Here is a 16,148-nt window from a genome sequence, read left to right as displayed (position 1 = left end):
ATCACCTAAGCGTGCTGATGTTTGATCAATCTCATCTCCGTGATGCGCAAGGAAGAGATTCGACCCTGTGCTTCTGAACGAATGTCGTAGGGTACCTTAGGTAAACCTGCTTGAAAGAACAAATCGGCGCTCGTCCGTTGACGTGAGCATTTGCAATCCTCGCCCAGAACGCATCAACCCAATGACGGGTTTCGGCTTGGTCATTGCAGCAGAATTACGCCAATAACGAGGTTATGGGGCAACCAAGGAAGCAGGTGACCTGGTTGAAGAGCATGGCAGGCAGCGCCAAGACGTGGCCGATAAACGTGGGAGGGAAAGAGCCACTGAGGGCTCTCCGCTTTGCCGGGGCTGTGTCACCGGCCAAGAAGGTGGAGCTGGCGGGATTGGGCAGTCGCTCTCCTGCATCGACTTGGCGCACGCCGTCCACCGTGCTCTCGCCTTTTTGGCCCGTTTTTTCCCTGTCTTGAGCTTGCTGCGGAATCTGACCCCGAGCCGTCGTGGGGTGGAGCTCCGGCGTGTGCGTGGCGGACAATCGGTGATCGGATCGCTCTCACGCCATGTTTAAAACCCTTGCTCAACAGTTTTCCTTTTGGTTCTGGATCTTCTTTTTCCCCTCTTTTTCTCTTTCCCCTTTGTGTTAAACTCGCTGGGTTTCTCAACGGCGACGCACTTGAATTGAATGGGGACAGAGAACGACCTTGACGTCGAGGGGCAGACGGAGCCTCCTATATGTGGCTTCAAGAATTCCGTGTCCTCCACTCCATCCCCCACTCTTGCCGGTTCTGCCGATGCCGACGGCGGCACCGTAGCCAGCGGATCCGTCACCACCTTTGACACCGCTCCCGCGCCCGTATTTTCCCCGGACTCGGTGCATATCCTCTCCGTGCCGAGTGTTTGCGCTCTGCTTGAGACAGACCTCGAGTAAGTGATCTTTTTTATTTTCATTTTATCGATTTTTTTTTCGCCTGCGGGTTCAATTGCAAAACTTGTGGCCCTTTCGAATCCTCTCGTGTCCGGTTCCTCCGGTCGCCCCGCTCTGTGCTACACTGCTAACTTTCCTTTCTCACCAGAAATGGAATCGACAATACCGAGGCTGCCCGTCGCTTGCAGCACCATGGGCCTAACAAGGTTGAGGGAGCTAAAGGGCTATCCGTGTGGACGATTCTCCTGAGGCAGGTCTCGAACAGCCTGACTATTGTAAGTGTTCTTCAAACCATGCCGATGGATAGCCCGATTGGCGGCTGCACTCTGCGGTGCAACCACAAGAACGTCACGCTTACTAGCGCTTAGGTTCTCGTCATCACGATGGTGCTATCCTTTGCCATCAGCGACCACATTGAAGGCGGCGTTATCAGTGCTGTCATTTTGTTCAACATTGTGGTCGGGTAAGCTTCCCAGATCTCAACTCTTCTGCTACAAGTACTCAAAGCCGACTCACACTCTTAAGGTTCATCCAAGACTACCGCGCCGAACAGACCATCCAGGCCCTGTACGCACTCTCTGCACCCACGTGCAAGGTAATCCGCGCTGGCCAGACTGACAACATAAAGGCCGAGACCCTCGTGCCTGGCGACCTGGTCAGGCTAGGCGTCGGCGATGTTGTCCCGGCCGATCTCCGACTGGTGCGCAGCGTCAACTTGTCCACCGACGAGGCGTTGCTCACCGGCGAATCTGTTCCCGTCAGCAAGCACGCAGAAATTATTCTGAAAGATCGCCATGTTCCCCTGGGCGACCGCATCAACATGGTCTACTCGGCCAGTACTGTAACTCGTGGTCGCGCCACTGGTGTTGTGGTGGCCACCGGAATGACCACGGAAGTGGGCAAGATTGCCGAGATTCTCCGGGCGAGCAGAGGCAAAAAGGTCGAAGAGGGTATGGGCCTGGTCCGGAGGACTTGGGTCAGGGTCAGAAATGGCCTTCGCATCCTCCTCGGCCTCGACGGCACCCCCATGCAAGTCTCCCTGAGCAAGTTCGCCTTGCTCCTGTTTGCATTGGCTATCACACTGGCTATCATCGTCTTCTCTGTCAGTCTTTGGCATGTCACGAGCGAAGTCTTGATCTATGGCATTTGTGTGGCCGTTGCCGTGATTCCGGAGTCGCTCATCGCCGTTCTTACCATCGCAACCGCGCTTGGGACTCGCGCCATGGCCAAGGGCAATGTGGTTATTCGCAAACTTGCCGCCCTCGAGGCCGTCGGCGGAGTGACGAATATTTGCTCCGACAAAACCGGGACCCTCACCCAAGGCAAAATGGTTGCGAAATGCGTGTGGCTGGTCGATGGCACCGAGATCTCGATTCAGGTGACCACCCACCCTTTTGACCCCACGAGCGGAAGCGTTCGCATTGGCGCCGAGACGTATTCCTCAGGAACTCTGCCAGATGATGAGAAGAGCATCCGGCTTATCGAGTTCTTGGAGACGGTCGCGTTGTGCAACAACTCAACTGTTACTAAGGCCGACGCCTCGTATACCGCAATTGGTGAGCCCACCGAGATTGCTCTTCAGGTCCTCGCCATGCGGTTCGGCATGGGTAAGCCTGCCCTGTTGGGATCAAGTAGCCACCGGTTTCTGGCCGAGTACCCCTTTGACTCGTCCTGCAAGAGGATGACAGTCATCTACACGGATAACGCGGGCGCATCGGCATACACCAAAGGCGCCCTTGAAGCCATGCTTCCCTTGATGAATGTTTCCGATGACCAGAAGGCCCGAATCGTAGCCAAGGCCGAGTCTATGGCGGCGAAAGGCCTCCGTGTTCTCTGCGTAGCAAAAACAACGGCCGACCCAGGTAGCTTTCCTTCGAAATGCTCCCCTGATGCCGAGGAGAAGATTTCTCTAGCAGTTGACAATATTCCCGAGCGCTCCGCTGTCGAAGCTCATCTCACCTTCTTGGGCTTGGCCGGACTGTACGACCCGCCAAGGCTGGAGTCCGCTGCAGCTGTTAGACGATGCCAAGAAGCTGGCATCACAGTCCATATGCTCACCGGAGACCACGTAAAGACGGCCACGGCTATTGCTTACGAGATTGGAATCCTGAAAACCGCCAACCCGACCTCTCCAACCAGCAATAGCAATCAGATCATGGTCGCGAGCACCTTTGACGACCTTAGCGATGCCCAGATCGACCAAATGGAACATTTGCCTCTGGTGTTGGCCAGGTGCAGCCCCACGACCAAGGTCCGCATGGTGGAAGCTATGCACCGGAGAAAGGCGTTTTGTGTCATGACGGGGGACGGCGTGAACGACTCGCCAGCTCTGAAAAAGTCGGACATTGGAATCGCCATGGGTCTCAACGGCAGCGACGTGGCCAAAGAGGCGGCAGATATGGTGCTAACAGACGACAACTTTGCCTCGATAGTCACGGCTATCGAGGAGGGCAGACGCTTGTTTGACAATATTCAAAAGGTGCGCATTTCCCTGGCCGGTGTGTGATGCCAACCATATGAGACTGATACTCTTCCAGTTCCTCCTCCACCTCCTCGTCTCCAACATCGCCCAGGTGTTGCTCCTCCTGATTGGCCTCGCCTTCAGAGACAGCCACGGGATTTCCATCTTCCCGCTTTCTCCGCTGGAGATTCTCTGGGCCAACCTGGTCACGTCGTCCTTTCTGGCCCTCGGTCTCGGCATCGAGGAGGCGCAGCCGGACATCATGCAACGGCCCCCGCACGACCTTTCCGTGGGCGTCTTCACCCGCGAGCTGATTGTAGATAAATTCGTCTACGGCTCTGCAATGGGTGGACTCTGCCTCGCGGCATTCACTAGTGTCGCCTACGGCATGTCTGGGCCTCACGGCCTCGGCGTTGGGTGTAACGAGCATTACTCTGAATTGTGCAGCGTCCCGTTCCGTGCCCGTGCCACCACGTTTGCTACCCTCACGTTCCTCCTCCTCATCACGGCGTGGGAGGCAAAGCACTTTACTCGGTCGCTGTTTGCCATGCACCCGGAGAAGTACGCAGGCCCGCTGTCTGTCTTCCGCACGGTGTGGCAGAACAAGTTTCTGTTTGGTGCCGTCTCGGCTGGGTTCGTGATTGCGTTTCCGGTTATTTATCTCCCTGTGATTAACCGGGTTGTTTTTAAGCATGAGGCTATCACGTGGGAGTGGGGTGTGGTTGTGGCATGTGTTGTGGTTTACATTGTGATTGTTGAGGCGTGGAAGGCGGTGAAGAGGAGGTTTGGTTTGGGGGCTGTTCTGTTGAAGCAGGGTGTTGAAGCTGGAACCGAGGTGTGAAGATGCTCAGGGGGCAGGAAGGTGACGGGTGTTGGATGGAGATGGTGGTCGAAAGATGCCGCAGGGGGAAAGGCTTTACACAGCCAGCCAGCTAGACACTCAGCTGCGCTTTTGGGGACCTTCGGCCGACTCGGCCTGTTTGGTTCTTTTCTCTTCGTTCTCCTTGCGTTAAGCAGGAGCCAGTTTTGTCGTCTTCCTTTGGGGTTGTCCCCAGCCGTTCTTTCCATAGAGGCAAGGGGCAAACGGCCTTGTAGCAAATCGAGTCTGCAATTGGTATACTCGGGTGCTCAGTATAGTCATTTCCTTGTACTGATCAGTGACCACTGATTAGCCTCTTCTGTCCACGGTAGCTTCCACTCTGAGATCATCATGACCAACAAGAAAGCAGAAACAGAAACCCACAATTCATGATTCCGGGGCAACCTGACCTATCTGTTTGTAATGACAGCAGAAATAAACAGTCGGCCCCCTTCCTCACCCCTTCCCCCACACATTCACAATGTCACTCCCCCCTAATCCCCAACTTAACCATCAACTCCTGCCTAGGCATTTCCAGAATAGCGCTCAACGTATGCGCATCCGGCGTGCCGCCCTCTCCATACGGCCTCTGCAGCAGCTCCTTGATATCCTCGTACCTCTTCCCCAACGCCTCCGAGTCGGACTTGGACAGGCTCTCTTCCAACCGGTCGAGATCAGAAGTCGCTTCCTCGCGGATGTGTGGTTCCAGGTCGACCCAGATGGCTTTGAGGGAGGATTCGAAGCTTTGATCGGTGGGATTGAACTGTTTCATGCGCAGGAGCTTTTCGTGTATCTTTCATTTCATTTCAGGTTGTCAATATTGGGTTTGTGGTGCGGGTGGTGCAGTGGTGTTGGGGGGGAAAGGGAGGGGGGAGGGGGGAACGTACGCTGTCATAGTCGCGGGCTAATCGGTTGTGTCGCTCCCCGCCTTGGGCAATGTGGTGTTCGAGTGCGGGCGTTAGGACGAGATCTTCGACCATCAGATAGCGGTCCAAGACCCAGATGAATTCGTCCGGGTTGCGGTTGTCTGGGTTGGAAGATGAGAGTTGTCGGTAGGCGCGCCGGATGAGGGCATGGTCTTGTTTGATGGCGTCGGAGATTCGGGTCATTTTGAGTTTGGGAATGGTTGCTACCTTACTTGGTTTTCTTGAAGATGTGAAATACAAGTAGCACCTGTGAGGTACCTTCCATTTTTTCTGTTTGTGAAGAATATGGGAAGTCTTGTGTGAGACTGTTTGGGCTGCATGACGTCACCAGCTGTCATGGGCAACAGTGGTAGGCAACTACTACCGGTATGTCACTTCCATTGAGCTCGAAATTTGAGAACAACTGTAACATAGAATTCCGACAACTGTGCCAGTGACCTCATCAAACAATACTCCTCGGTTATGGATAGTAAAAAAAGTCTCAGACGGTCATTCGCCCGACGGCCCAGCAAGAACAGTGCCTACACGATCGGCCCTTCCAAAGATTGGCTTGCCGTCCGCGGTCCAATCCACTCTTTTAGCGGCGGTATATCTGTTACCGTCACAAGCTCCCTGGCTGATGGCCGTCGCATGGTAGACATTCCACGTTTCCTTGCCATCAGGACTCGTGAAAAACCTATCATCGACCCAAGTCAGTTTGCGTCTTCCAAACTTCAGATGCCTATTGGCAACTCACCCGTTATGCCCAGTACCATAATTGCCATTCGCCGAGCTGAAAACCGGTCCCGACTTAGCCCAGCTCGAGGCCAGCGTCGGATCACCAGAGCCCTTGTACGTCAAGAGACCGAGCTGATAGCTGCTGGTCCAGCAGAAGCTGGCACTGTAAGCCAGGAAGATGCTACTGCCATGATACAGCGCTGCGGGGCCCTCCTGGACAGGCCTGTCGGCTTGCTCCCAGGACTGGGTCGGCTCTGAGAGGACGCGAGACGCGCCAATCGACGTGGGCGAGGTCATGGGCGCAATGCAGAGCGACTGCCAGTTGGCCCTGGGGAAGCACGACCAGACGAAGTAGTTTTGGTTGGGGAAGCGGAGGACGGTCCCGTCAATGCCCCAGTCACGGGTCAGTTGTCCGGCGTATGAGAAGCTGTCCCATGGTGAAGCGCCGCCTGGCGAAGGTGTAAGTAGGTACTCAGCCGCGGAGTGAACATAACAGGGGAAATACTTACCCCTGAGAACGTGGCTACGTTGGCCATCCAGGTTTGCGCTGTTTCCTGCAGTATAGTAGATATACCATCTACAAGGTGGTAAGTTGGACCTTCTTCTCAAGACGGCGCGGAAAGACTCTTACACATTGTTGATCTTGTGAAGCTCAGGGGCCCAGACGTTGCAGCACCGTGCTGAATTCGAATCTGTCCACACCACTTTGTTCTGGCCAGTCTTGAGTCCTTCCAGGGTTCTCGCCCGGGTGATCTGCAAGTTCGTCCACGTCGTGGTCATCAGATAATAATAACCATTGTCATAGACAATGTGAGGGTCGGACCCGTTGACCGCCTTGAGAGGGTTGGAAAAGGAGGCGGCAGAAACCAGGGTTACGCAGGCCGCAATGGCCCAGAAGCCCAGCGAGATGAACTTCATCTTTCACACGATATCTCCAATGCGTATCTGGCGGATGCTGCGTTGAGCCTCAACCTGGTGATGAGCTCCATCTCAGTATCGCTACTCAGCCTCGACATTGTCTTTGTTATTTGAACCCAGATCTCCGGGAGGTACCAGATCGCGGAGCGCAGCGAAACTGACGAGACGGAGAAAATCCACAACGGCAGCAATTTGCGGAGCCAGCCCTCCGGCACCCGTTTTGGTGCGGTGAAACCCGGTGGGCAAACTTACACGCCGTTGTCTCCCCCCTGATTGGTGCGCATCTGGCTCTGCCTCCACTCCTCGCGTGGCTTCGAGACCCGGGCTCCAGGGATAGCACCGTAGCACCCATCACGGCTGGCTGTTGTAGAATATCCATCAATATATTCCAACTGCCCAGCCCAGCTCACACAAATGCCTTCCGCCGCTGGTTCACGACTGGACGGATTATTATCCACTCTTGGATTCATTTCTCCGATGTTCAAGAGACCGTCCTCAGAGTCGCCAACCGAGATGCCAAGGGCCACGGCAGAATCCGCCTTGCGACTCCTGGGCCCCTGACCCTTGTAATGTGGCCCGGTGACTGGAGTTCCTGTTTACCGCGTGGCCCGAGGCATTGGCTCACGATAGTACTACTTCGGACACGACTCCGCGAAGCAGCCCCAGTCACCCTCCTCCAATCTCCGTCACTCCGTGCCGAGCCGAACCATCGCCGTGAACCGAGTCAACCGACGTAGATATAAAGCACCTACGACTTATTGCCAATGGACGTCTGACGCTCGGTTGACGGCGCGCTGACACCAGACCGAGAAGCCACTCAAGAGTCAACACAGTCACCATGGTCAACATCTCCAGCCTCTTCTATTTCGCAGCAGCCCTGCCGGGGCTTGTGCTGGGTTACGCACTTCCCGAGGCATGCAGCGGCACCTGCACCAACTCGCACGACCCGGCCATCATCCGGCGCGCCGACGGCACCTACTTCCGCTTCTCCACCGGCGGCAGGATCGCCATCCACACGGCGCCGGCGCTGACAGGTCCCTGGACGTATCGTGGTGCTGTCCTGCCGAGCGGATCGTCCATTGCCTTGGCGGGGAATCAGGATCTTTGGGTCAGTCACTGCAACTTCTAGCTACGTATGAGTTGTGAAGTTGTTTGGGTTTGGTGCTGACAGGAGGTGATGTGACAATGTATAGGCCCCCGACATCGCCTACATAAACGGGATCTACTACCTGTACTACTCCGTCTCAACCTTCGGCTCGCAAGACTCCGCCATCGGACTCGCCCGCTCGTCCAGCATGGACGCAGGCACCTGGACCGACGTCGGCTCAGTTGGCGTCCGCTCGAGCCCGGGCAAGCCCTACAACGCCATCGACGGCAACCTCATCAGCTTCAACGGCAACTACTACCTCACCTTTGGCAGCTTCTGGAACGGCATCCACCAGGTCCAGATGAAATCCACCCCGACCGGAGTCCAGTCAGGCAGCTCGGCCGTGCAGGTGGCGTTTGACCCCGCGGACACGGCCATGGAGGGCCCGACTGTTTTCAAGCACGGGTCGTATTATTACTTGTTTTTCTCCAAGGGGACTTGCTGTGGGTATGACAAGAGCCGGCCGGCGGCTGGCAAGGAGTATAGGATCATGGTGTGCAGGTCGACGTCGGCGACGGGAGGGTTTGTGGATAAGAATGGCAAGTCGTGCACGTCGGGGGGTGGGACCGTGGTTCTGCCTTCGCATAACTGGGTTTATGGTCCTGGTGGACAGGGGGTGTACCAGGATCCGACTTATGGGCCGGTAAGTACTACATACATGCAGTGATGGTGACTGTTGGCAGAGCTAGGCGCTGACTGTCCCATACTAGGTCTTGTACTACCACTACGTCGACACGCGGGTTGGCTTTGCTGATGGCCAGAAGCGCTTTGGCTGGAATAAGCTGAACTTTTCGAGCGGCTGGCCTGTTGTTTGAGGCAGTCAAGTTCTATGCATGCCTGAGCAAAAGGGGTGGTGGGAGGAGGCTGGGGATCTCCCACTCACAGGGAGTTAGCTTTCAAGGGGGATGTTATTCTCATTCTGGATTCATATTATGTTTTTGTACCTAGCTTTGATGATAAAGCACCGTTGCATTCTTATGTTGTCCGATATATGTCCACCAATCGATTAGTGACTCAGGGGTACTCGTATATTCGCAATTCCCTTTGCCTCCTCATGAAATATATCCCTGAAACACAGCTCCGTAAGAGGCCGTCTTACCCTTTCTTTACCTACCATGCCTACCTACCCACCCTCATCTCACACCCCCTCACCACCCGTATCCATCTCATACGTAGTATACGGCATACCTATCGGAACACCCCTCCACTGCTCCTCCTCGTCCAACAACTTCTTACACCCCTCCCACGCTTCACGCACCTTCGCAGCCCGAGCCTCACTCCGTGGAGTAATCCTCATCTTAAACGGCCTTGGTTGCACGAGCAGCCCACCCACCAGATCATCCTGGTCCGGCACAATCTCTCTTCCGTTTTCATCAACCGCCCTGCCAAAGTCAAACGCCCACACCAGCCGGGCAATGACAAGAAACAGCGATCGATCCACCACGTGCATGCCCGAACACACACGCCGGCCCGCGCCAAACGTGAAGTGATCTCTCTTGGACACATCCGGGTTCTGCGCGGATTCGCTGGAGCTGGTGAAGTCGTCCATGTACCGTGACGGGTCAAAGGAACGGGGGTTGGCGTGGCGGTTGGGGTCCATGTGGATCGCCCTAGACAGACATCAATACCAGACCTGCATCTGACCAGACCAAACGGGTAGGTAAGGTATTAACGGGGAGATACAGTAGGTAGGTGAGGAGGACTGACCAGACATTGTAAACAACGGCCGCGCCCTTGGGAATCTTGTACCCCATATACTCATCATCTCTAACCGGAGAATGGGGTATACCCAGTATGGCAGTTGGCATCCACCGCAAAGTTTCCTTGACACAGGCCCGAATATACTGGGCTTTGGGATTTTCAAAATCCGCCAGGGAGGGAAACTCCTCGCCCCAGACCTCATCAGCCGTGGCTTGTGCCGCCTTCTGAGCCTCGGGATAGAGCACCATCGCCTGGATGAACCCGGCCAGCGTGGAGGCGGATGTGTCCGAGGACGCCTCCATCGCCGTGCCTGCCATCATTGCGCACATCTTGTCGCTGTGTCCTTCGTCTTGCTGTGCCTTGACCACGCCGACGCAGAAACAAGGCTGGAATTTGGAAATGCATTGTTAGCGTCCAATCTCGCTCTTTTACCGGTAGGTATGCGGGGAGGGGGGTTGCTGAGTAGGTGGTTCAGGGACTGGATATCAATACCTTGGCTGTTCCCTCCTTCACCCTCCCCTTAATCTCCCCCCACATCTCCATACTCAAACCCACCGTCATGTCCGCCACTCTCCGCGCATGTCTATATAACGGCCTGGCAACCTCGGGCAACCCTCTCAGCACAGGAAACGCATCCAACAGCGCCGCCCCTGCCGAGGCCGTGACATGGCTCCAGTCCTCGGTATTCTTGTACAGCTTCAGCAGTCTCGGGTCATCAATTCTAGGAGTCCGAAACCCGTACACAATCTGCGTGGAAAAGGAGTTGGTGTAGCGCCGGATGTGATCAAAGATCAGGTCAGGTTCTTCCAGCACTGCAATCATCATCGAGGTGCTCTCGAGGTCTTGATACGGCATGTATGATTTGGCTGCTTTGAGGTGTAACAGACCGTGGAAGATTCGTCGGATTTGGCGCCATGTCTCGCCGTATTCCTGTATGTGCATGTGGTCAGAGTCGAGTACGCGACTGTCAGGAGGTGCTCCATCTCGGCATCTAGTTGTATGAGGGAGTGGCAAGGAGAAGGGAACAAGACTAACCATGAGCACCATCCGCAACCCACTACTCGCCACCTGATTGCCAATATACATCTCGGGTCTGGACGAGTAGATTGCACTTCTTTTATCAAGCAAGTCCTTGACAGCAATGTCAGCGGACAGCACAATCATCACCTGCGTTCCCAGAATGAGGGAGTAGACCGGTCCGTAAGTCTGAGCCCATTTCTGCAGCTGGAGATATTGTTTCTTGGCTGGAATCTGGTGCAGATTTCCAATGATTGGGAGCGTGGGAGGCCCGGGAGGGAAACCCTTTGGTCTTCGTCCGACGCCTTTCAGTTTGAAGACGGTATAGACCACTGCAGCCACCAAGAGCGTAAAGTACCATGAAGCCATGATGGAGGAACGCGAGCCGGGTTGGTAGAAATGGGGGACTGGCCGACAGATGGCAGAGAACGGGGGTTTGTTATTTTATGAGGAAGGGTCATCGGCAGCGAGATTGCAGGCGGTGAAGGGAGGCTACGTCGTAAAAGATCGTGTGCAGGTGAGTGTGGCCTCCAACGAGAAGATCTTCGTTCTGCATTCCTCCAGGCTGCAAGCCAAGGGAGAAGGATTCATGGGATGCTACATGAACCCCGCAGCGATTACTGCCATCAGGCTGTGTAAATCACTCCTACTTGCGCCCTCCCGGTATCTGGTAATTCACCCGCCTTGTCCAATGATACCTAACAGCAAATCAGAAGCATGATAGATTACATGTATAGTACCTAGTCCTGTCAGCAATACACCCACCACAGATACAGACAATTTTCCTTGTCACGTATGGCTTCAGTTTTCGTTCGATGTTCTGGGAGCTTTGACGGCATTCCGCGGCGGACAACGGGGCGCCGCAGCAAGTAGTGAAAAGGCTTGGATATATGGCGACAGTCACAGGTAGTCGACGGTAGCGGTCCTAGTCGTCACTGTGTCTGCGAGTAACCCGTACCCAGAAATCCTCGATCATCCAGACTCCCTAAACATGGTTAGCATCAAGAAGGTTATTGGCCCCAAGAACCGCTGAAAGTCGACTTACAGCATTGGTGATCTTCGCTGGCTCAGTGGGCCGGACCACCGAGAAGTCAAACCGTCTTAGCAACTATTCCAAGTTTCATATCAGCTCCGATCTCACGCAAAGCATAACCCCAATCGAGTCAACAATCACTTACCTCCACGAAGAGCTTGTTGAACTCCATTAAGGCGACATTTTTGCCCAGGCACTGAAATTTGCCCGAGTGAAACACCAGGTCCACCGTGCTCTGCATCTTAGCAAGCTTGTCCCCTTCAGCCTCAAGCCACCTCTCGGGCCTAAACACCTCGGCATCATCGCCAAATGTCCTCTTGGAGTGATGTATGGCCAAAGGGGAGCTTGCAATTTGCGTACCGCCGGGAATAAACTTGCCGTCGATCGTGTCGCCTTCTGGAGGTACCTCCTTGAAGAAGGCACCGGCAGCGGGTGGTAAGATTCGCAGGCCCTCTTTAATGACGGCCTGCAGATAGGGCATTTGACGAGCTTCGGAATCCTTGATCGGGGACGAGATTTTGCCCGACGCAATGCCGTCGTCGATCTCTGACTGGAGTCTCTTGTAGATTGGAGGGCTGCTCAGCAGGTGGATCATGACGATGCGAATTGTGGAGGCTGTCGTGTCGCTCCCCGCGACGACTTGGAGGAGCGCTTCACCCGATGCCTCTACCTGATTCAGACCGTGCCGGATGAAGGAGCCAAGCATGTCCGGTTCCGAAGGGTTGTCGGACGCGAAGCGAGCTGCCACGACTTTCTTGGTGACGCTGTTGATGACAAAAGGGGCTCAGCATCAGACCACTGCGTCCTAATGTTCTAACGGGGGAGTGAATTCGGGACTGACCCGATAAAAGCACCAAATCCAATCTTATCTGTGTCTTTTGGTAATAGCGAACGCAGGAAGCGTGACTGCATGATATTTGCGAGCACGGGCATGTTTGACAGAATCATCATGGCAGGGATCGACGCCTTAGTGATTTTGATATAGTCGTAAACATCGTCGTCTTGATCCAGATAGCCCAGTGGGTGGCCGAATGCAAGATCGCTGATCACGTCAAGAGTGAAATATTGAGTCTTCTGGGCGAAGTCCATGGGGCGATACTGTCCATGAGTAGAGAGGTACTTGGTCTCGATCAGATCAACCAGCTTGGCAATTCTGGTCTCGATGGTGGTTTCCATCGAGAGATTCTCCTTGCCGGAGTACTATTGGAGTCAGTATGACCATGACCACCAAGTCTCAACGGACTTACGCCAGGAGCCATTTTGCCCCGGAGCTGGATATGGGCCGCATCGTCACGCATCGAAAACAAGTTGTCCCGCGTTGGGTCAAGCCGCCACGCCTCGTACCCTGCGCTCTGGGTTAGCAATACCTAGCCGACGTTGCAGTGTTCCTTGGGCTGGCACTGACAGGGGCCTCTCGTGTAGGCGGATCGAACCGCCATCATACGTCGCAAGACATCGGGGTCGTCAGTGGCTAGCTCATTCGGGCCAATCCGGACAAGCGATCCTGTCGGAATTCTCAGATCAGTTTATGCATGAACGATTCAAGGTGACACAAGGAACGGATTAACGGAAACAGTAGGGCTGAAGAATACCATATTTGTCGTTGGCCGCTTTGAGGGCAGAAGGTTGGTCACCCCGAAGGGCTGTTTTGACCATCCAATATTTTGAGAAAGCGGCCCAGAAAGGACCCGGAACGTGTGAGAGACGGCGCCACTGGACGATGGTGTGTAGCACAAACACAGCCAAAAGCGCCGTTCCAATCGCAGCAATGGCAGGCTGCTTGATGACCGTCTCCATTGGCGGTGCTCCGAGATGCCCTCAACCTGCACTGTACACTGTAATAAGCAAGAAGACCCGTCACGGTGTCAGTCGGTTGATGCTGGAAAATGGAACACATGAAAAAGGATCAGTTCCAGTGGGAGATTGTTGCAAGGACGTTGCATTGCCCCACCGCAGCGCTATTTCCTCGCTTCACTCAACAAATGGCCGGTGCATGCCCAGAGGTTAACTTATCAGGGTCTCCAACCTCCCACGCACCTTCCCCCAAAACACCCACTCACTGGCAACGCTGCAAGCCTGGGTTCGTCATCCACGCATATAACCGACCTAAGACTAAGACGGAATACCTGTACATAATCTGCGGTGTAACCGAAGCGAACGAGATGCTGCGAGAGCTGCCACCGACCCTGTGTGTCACCACACTATTGCCCCCAATGCTCCCGCCACCCTTCATGATTGGACCCGTGTCTCCGCCCTTTCCCTTGCTTCCAGCCAACTTTGGCATGGTAAGATGGTGACGAGACGCATCCCGCCCTTTTGTTGCAACCGGCCAAGGCCCTTCTAATGCACCCAACGTCCTCAATTTGACGGTCTAGAGCCGAGTTGGATTCATCAATTATCACAGCAATCGCCAGCTTGTTCCCTTCAAGTAGTAGTCAGTACTTATTAGGCTGTGTCTACCCGGGATTTAAGTTTCAACGTCAAGCAAGTGACATTATCAAGTCATTATCTCTGCGATCGAAGCCCGAATTTCGAAGCCGGGACCTTTGGGCATTTGCCATGGCCGACGGGGACGAACCTCGATCCCCCGCAATTCCCGCTCAAGCGACCCCTGAGCCGCCACCCGACCCCCATGATGCAGCCACCGGCGCAGACGAGCCAGCACTCGAGCCAGATGTATGGCAAAAGAATGTCAAGGACTTTGAGTGCATGGCTGACCGGTACCGGCAAAGGAATCTGCGGAAGAAGAGGTGACCGACGACGGAGACTCGGCTATCGGCAGCGTGAGCAGATTGCGTACCTTGGACTTTCGCCAATATCTCTAACATCCTCGGGGATATAGCTTCACTCTTCGACAACCTCTTTACGTGATGAGCTGATCTTGCAACTACGAGAGCATGGCCGGCAGTACCAGGGTTACATGGAAGCGAGTATGCACCCCCAGCGACCTTTCAAATCTCACTTGCTGCCTGTTGAATGACGCTCACAAAACTCAGAATACGTGCTGCCAATGGATGAGGTAAGGCCCTGAGATCGAAGCTAGTGTAGCAGCTCAAACTGAACCATGTGAAACTCAAGCAAGAGCTAGAGCGCTTAGGTACGTTCGTAAAAATCACCACGCAGAGTGAAGCACCGTCTCACCTAACTGCCACCAGACTTTCAATGCCATCTCGTCTGGCTTACCCTCGACAAGCAACACACATGGGCACCTATCAAGGACATAAAGAAAGCTCTTGATGTTGGCTGTGGCACTGGGATATGGGCTATCGAATTTGGTACTTCCTTGACTCGCTCATCCCTTTTATCAACCGTGTCTAGCAACTTAACCAACCGGTACTGATACGACCTTCCAGCGGATGAACATCCTGAAACCGAAGTGCTAGGTGTCGATTTGGCTCCGGTTCAGCCTGTGTGGTAAGCCTTCTGAGAAAGACAGCGGTATGACTCACTACTTATACTCACACTCACTCACTCCAAAGCATCCCCCCGAACCTGCTCTTCGAGGTAGACGACCTCGAGAAGCCGTGGAACTTCACCCACAAGTTCGACTACATCCACAGTCAGCTCATGATAGGCGCATTCCGCGACTGGCCTGGATTCTTCCGTCAAAGCTGCGAGTACGTCTCACCCCACCCATTGAACCCCCTTCAAGCTATCAACCCCGGACCCTTTCAACATCCTTGCTCACCCCCATACTCAACCCCCCCTCCCCCGTGACAGATACCTCGAACCAAACGGCTACCTCGAAATCCACGACATTGACTTCGTCCTCCGCTGCGACGACAACTCCATCCCCCCTGACTCACCCTTGCAACAATGGAACGACCTGATGCACCGCGCAGCCAACACGGCCGGGTTCCCGCTCGACACCATCTCCAAGGTTCCCGACATGATGCGCGAGGCCGGGTTTGTCGACGTAGTCGCCAAACAGGTCCCCTGGCCAACCAACCCGTGGCCGCGCCATCCAAAACACAAGGAGCTGGGCCAGTGGTCGTACGAGAACTTTTCGTGGGGGTGCGAGAGCATGAGCCTGGCGCTTTTTACAAGAGCGCTGGGGTGGAGTGCGGATGAGGTGAGGGTGTTTATGGCCTTGGTAAGGCAGGACCTGAGGAATCGACGGATGCATGGGTATTGGAACTTTTGGGTTGTTTATGGCAGGAAGCCTGAAGGAGGGGGGTAGTGGTGGTGGTGGTGGCTGGGGGTAGCAACTGAACGCGGCGGTTGCGGACTGGAGAGGGAGTGGTGCGTTTTGTGATACCTACCCGTGAGGCATCAAGGGGTTTCAATATTGTTCAAAGCTGACAAGACAGGTGGCTAGGTCTGTTGTTATTAGGTCTGTATAAGAAGGCAAGAGTTAGTTGATTGCTCACGGCCCTCAGCTATCGTCCGCCAAGATCTCATAAGCCCGTTCATGTTTGTTGGTGGTCTGGCTGTTGCCGGGTTTAAA

At 54.7% G+C, this 16,148-nt stretch overlaps 7 protein-coding genes across 7 annotated transcripts; 3 read left to right on the top strand and 4 right to left on the bottom strand.

Moving 5' to 3' along the window:
* The first annotated feature begins 378 nt into the window (after positions 1–378).
* On the top strand, positions 379–4,620 carry N656DRAFT_785572 (Na or K P-type ATPase). The gene is made up of 5 exons (XM_064816425.1): positions 379–921; positions 1,071–1,197; positions 1,291–1,385; positions 1,448–3,401; positions 3,460–4,620. The coding sequence occupies exons 1-5, from the start codon at positions 680–682 to the stop codon at positions 4,222–4,224; spliced, it is 3,183 nt and encodes a 1,060-aa protein (XP_064664771.1). The 5' UTR covers positions 379–679; the 3' UTR covers positions 4,225–4,620.
* A 76-nt stretch (positions 4,621–4,696) lies between these two features.
* On the bottom strand, positions 4,697–5,426 carry N656DRAFT_763866 (uncharacterized protein). The gene is made up of 2 exons (XM_064813305.1): positions 5,130–5,426; positions 4,697–5,035 (listed from the first exon to the last, which is right to left on the bottom strand). Exons 1-2 carry the CDS (start codon positions 5,349–5,351, stop codon positions 4,727–4,729), a joined length of 531 nt encoding a protein of 176 aa, XP_064664770.1. The 5' UTR covers positions 5,352–5,426; the 3' UTR covers positions 4,697–4,726.
* A 92-nt stretch (positions 5,427–5,518) lies between these two features.
* N656DRAFT_785570 (glycoside hydrolase family 43 protein) lies at positions 5,519–6,958 on the bottom strand. The gene is made up of 4 exons (XM_064816424.1): positions 6,517–6,958; positions 6,395–6,462; positions 5,905–6,334; positions 5,519–5,844 (listed from the first exon to the last, which is right to left on the bottom strand). The coding sequence occupies exons 1-4, from the start codon at positions 6,801–6,803 to the stop codon at positions 5,658–5,660; spliced, it is 972 nt and encodes a 323-aa protein (XP_064664769.1). The 5' UTR covers positions 6,804–6,958; the 3' UTR covers positions 5,519–5,657.
* A 683-nt stretch (positions 6,959–7,641) lies between these two features.
* N656DRAFT_793351 (glycoside hydrolase family 43 protein) lies at positions 7,642–8,765 on the top strand (the record flags this gene model as incomplete). The annotated part of the gene is made up of 3 exons (XM_064817157.1): positions 7,642–7,911; positions 7,997–8,593; positions 8,661–8,765. 3 exons carry the CDS (start codon positions 7,642–7,644, stop codon positions 8,763–8,765), a joined length of 972 nt encoding a protein of 323 aa, XP_064664768.1.
* Positions 8,766–8,852: 87 nt separating this feature from the next.
* Positions 8,853–11,315, bottom strand: N656DRAFT_521582 (cytochrome P450). Its single transcript, XM_064809947.1, has 4 exons — positions 10,687–11,315; positions 10,144–10,581; positions 9,658–10,037; positions 8,853–9,560 (listed from the first exon to the last, which is right to left on the bottom strand). The coding sequence occupies exons 1-4, from the start codon at positions 11,035–11,037 to the stop codon at positions 9,089–9,091; spliced, it is 1,641 nt and encodes a 546-aa protein (XP_064664767.1). The 5' UTR covers positions 11,038–11,315; the 3' UTR covers positions 8,853–9,088.
* N656DRAFT_522697 (cytochrome P450) lies at positions 11,206–13,669 on the bottom strand. Its single transcript, XM_064809948.1, has 7 exons — positions 13,294–13,669; positions 13,107–13,205; positions 12,949–13,046; positions 12,543–12,901; positions 11,847–12,465; positions 11,714–11,776; positions 11,206–11,653 (listed from the first exon to the last, which is right to left on the bottom strand). Exons 1-7 carry the CDS (start codon positions 13,496–13,498, stop codon positions 11,594–11,596), a joined length of 1,503 nt encoding a protein of 500 aa, XP_064664766.1. The 5' UTR covers positions 13,499–13,669; the 3' UTR covers positions 11,206–11,593.
* Positions 13,670–14,023: 354 nt separating this feature from the next.
* On the top strand, positions 14,024–15,944 carry N656DRAFT_785564 (S-adenosyl-L-methionine-dependent methyltransferase). Its single transcript, XM_064816423.1, has 9 exons — positions 14,024–14,377; positions 14,434–14,484; positions 14,544–14,631; positions 14,698–14,720; positions 14,780–14,798; positions 14,857–14,976; positions 15,055–15,115; positions 15,181–15,318; positions 15,422–15,944. The coding sequence occupies exons 1-9, from the start codon at positions 14,261–14,263 to the stop codon at positions 15,879–15,881; spliced, it is 1,077 nt and encodes a 358-aa protein (XP_064664765.1). The 5' UTR covers positions 14,024–14,260; the 3' UTR covers positions 15,882–15,944.
* Positions 15,945–16,148: the final 204 nt, after the last annotated feature.

The sequence above is a fragment of the Canariomyces notabilis genome (assembly GCF_033297395.1).
Source record: "Canariomyces notabilis strain CBS 508.74 unplaced genomic scaffold N656scaffold_48, whole genome shotgun sequence".
NCBI lineage: Eukaryota > Fungi > Ascomycota > Sordariomycetes > Sordariales > Chaetomiaceae > Canariomyces > Canariomyces notabilis.
This window is presented reverse-complemented; position numbering and strand designations above follow the sequence as displayed.